Genomic DNA, 1,724 nt, shown 5'->3' with positions numbered 1-1,724 from the left:
CTGTAATCCCAGCTCCTCAGGAGGCTTGAGGCAGGAGAATTGCTTGAACCCAGAAGGTGGAAGTTGCAATGAGCCGAGATTGTGCCACTGCACCCCAGCCTAGGCGACAGAGAGAAAAAAGAATGTGTGCACAGCATCCGGGGAGGCCCTTGGCCCCAGGATCTGAGGATAGGCCAATGGCTCAGCCTGGCCTCGGGCATCCCACCTGGGCCCTGTTGGTATCACTGCCCTGGGGCTGTGTGGCAAACCAACAAGGAGGTGGCTGCTGTGCACTGAGCACCCTGGACAAGGCCCAGGGAGGCTGCAGCAGAGACGGGGAGTGGGGGAGGGAGGCTGGGGGAGAGGGAAATCAGCATCCCTGGGAGACCCCAGCGGCAGCCAAGACTCCGAAAAGGCCATGAAATAGTGATCAGGTGGAAAAATGCGAAAACCAAGCCAAAGAGGAGAGAAGGTTCAGATTTTGTGAAACCCCCCTCCCCCGGGGACCCTGGAAATGGTGACAGGGAGGAGACCTGGCTCTCTGACTCACTGCTATTGCTGTGCCACATGAGTGCACATGAGTGGGCAAGGCTGCTGGGGTACCAGGAGACCCCAGGACCAACGCCCCATCCTAGGAAAGGAGGCAGAGTCCGGCAGGGCGAGGCCACTCTGGGGTGAGGCCAAGGCCCAGGCAGCTGGAGGTTCGTTGTTCTCATGGCTGAGAGGAAGAATGGAGGGAGTGGCCACTGTCAATACAAGGATCTCAAGGACAATTAATTCCTGAGTCAGGCCGACTAGAGCCAACAAGGGGGGCCACGATCAACGATGCCGCTTCCAGAGGATGGGTGGAGAGTGGCATCGCACAACACCTGGAACTCGGGCTTCAGGGCGTCCTGGTGCTCTGCTGAGCCCATCCATGGGGTTGTCTGGTGTCGCTATGGTGCTGCCGGGTCAGGGTGAGGGTTGGGCGTGGCCTCCCTCCAGGTGGAGGCTTCCCCCCCGCACTCTTGCCATGTGGTCCACATGGGAACTGCCTGACTGCCCTGGTCGGGAGCAGATGGGGCCCCCCACTTTCCGTTTCAAAGACAAAGCTGAGATGAGAGCTGCCGGTGGCTGGGCCTCCATCTCTGGAGGAAGCCATGGTACAGGAGGAGAGAAAGAGCCGCTATTCAGGAAGAGGCAGAGGGGCCGATCGCCCGGTGGAATCTGGTTGTTTCCAGCAACACCCGGCCTCGCTCAGCTTATCTGAGCCAATAAATCCCTGCCTTTAAAATAAAAAAGATACTTCAGGTTGGGTGTTGCTAGGAATCCAAAGGTTTATAACCAAAACACTGACCCTGGTCACTCAGACTTGGGATTGCTGCTAGAGTTTTATGTGCCTCATTGCTCCCACCTTCATTCAAAACCCACCTTCAAGCCCAGTGTAACTCCGGTCCTTAAATTTTTAACTGTGAAACCACCTCCAATGCTCCACAGGCCCTTTACCCTTCCATCAGGTGGTGCTGATGGATGCCCAGGGCTTGGGTCCTGCCAGGGAAATCAGCATTTGGCTGGGCCCCTTCGGGTTGCTTAGGAGCAAACACCTCTTTCTTTAAGTTCAAAACCACTCCAGGTTCCATTCCATCCTCCACTCTCTACTCCATTCACCACTCTCTTCTCCACTCTATCCTCCACTCTCTCCTCCACTCTCGTCCACTCCATTCTCTACTCCCTCCTCCACTCCCTCCTCCACTCCATCCTCCACT

General features: G+C 56.8%; 1 protein-coding gene across 1 annotated transcript in view; it reads left to right on the top strand.

Annotated features, from left to right (window-relative positions):
• Positions 1 to 804: 804 nt before the first annotated feature.
• B3GNT7 (UDP-GlcNAc:betaGal beta-1,3-N-acetylglucosaminyltransferase 7) overlaps positions 805 to 1,724 on the top strand; it is a 20,315-nt gene continuing 19,395 nt past the window's right edge. The window contains exon 1 of the mRNA XM_011998092.1: positions 805 to 935. Within this exon, the coding sequence (XP_011853482.1) occupies positions 805 to 935 (131 nt within the window). The remainder of the gene's footprint in view (positions 936 to 1,724) is intronic.

This window comes from Mandrillus leucophaeus, unplaced genomic scaffold, assembly GCF_000951045.1.
Source record: "Mandrillus leucophaeus isolate KB7577 unplaced genomic scaffold, Mleu.le_1.0 Scaffold555, whole genome shotgun sequence".
Taxonomy (NCBI): Eukaryota; Metazoa; Chordata; class Mammalia; order Primates; family Cercopithecidae; genus Mandrillus; species Mandrillus leucophaeus.
Note: the sequence above shows the minus strand (reverse complement) of the source record. Positions and strands in the feature narration are given on the sequence as shown.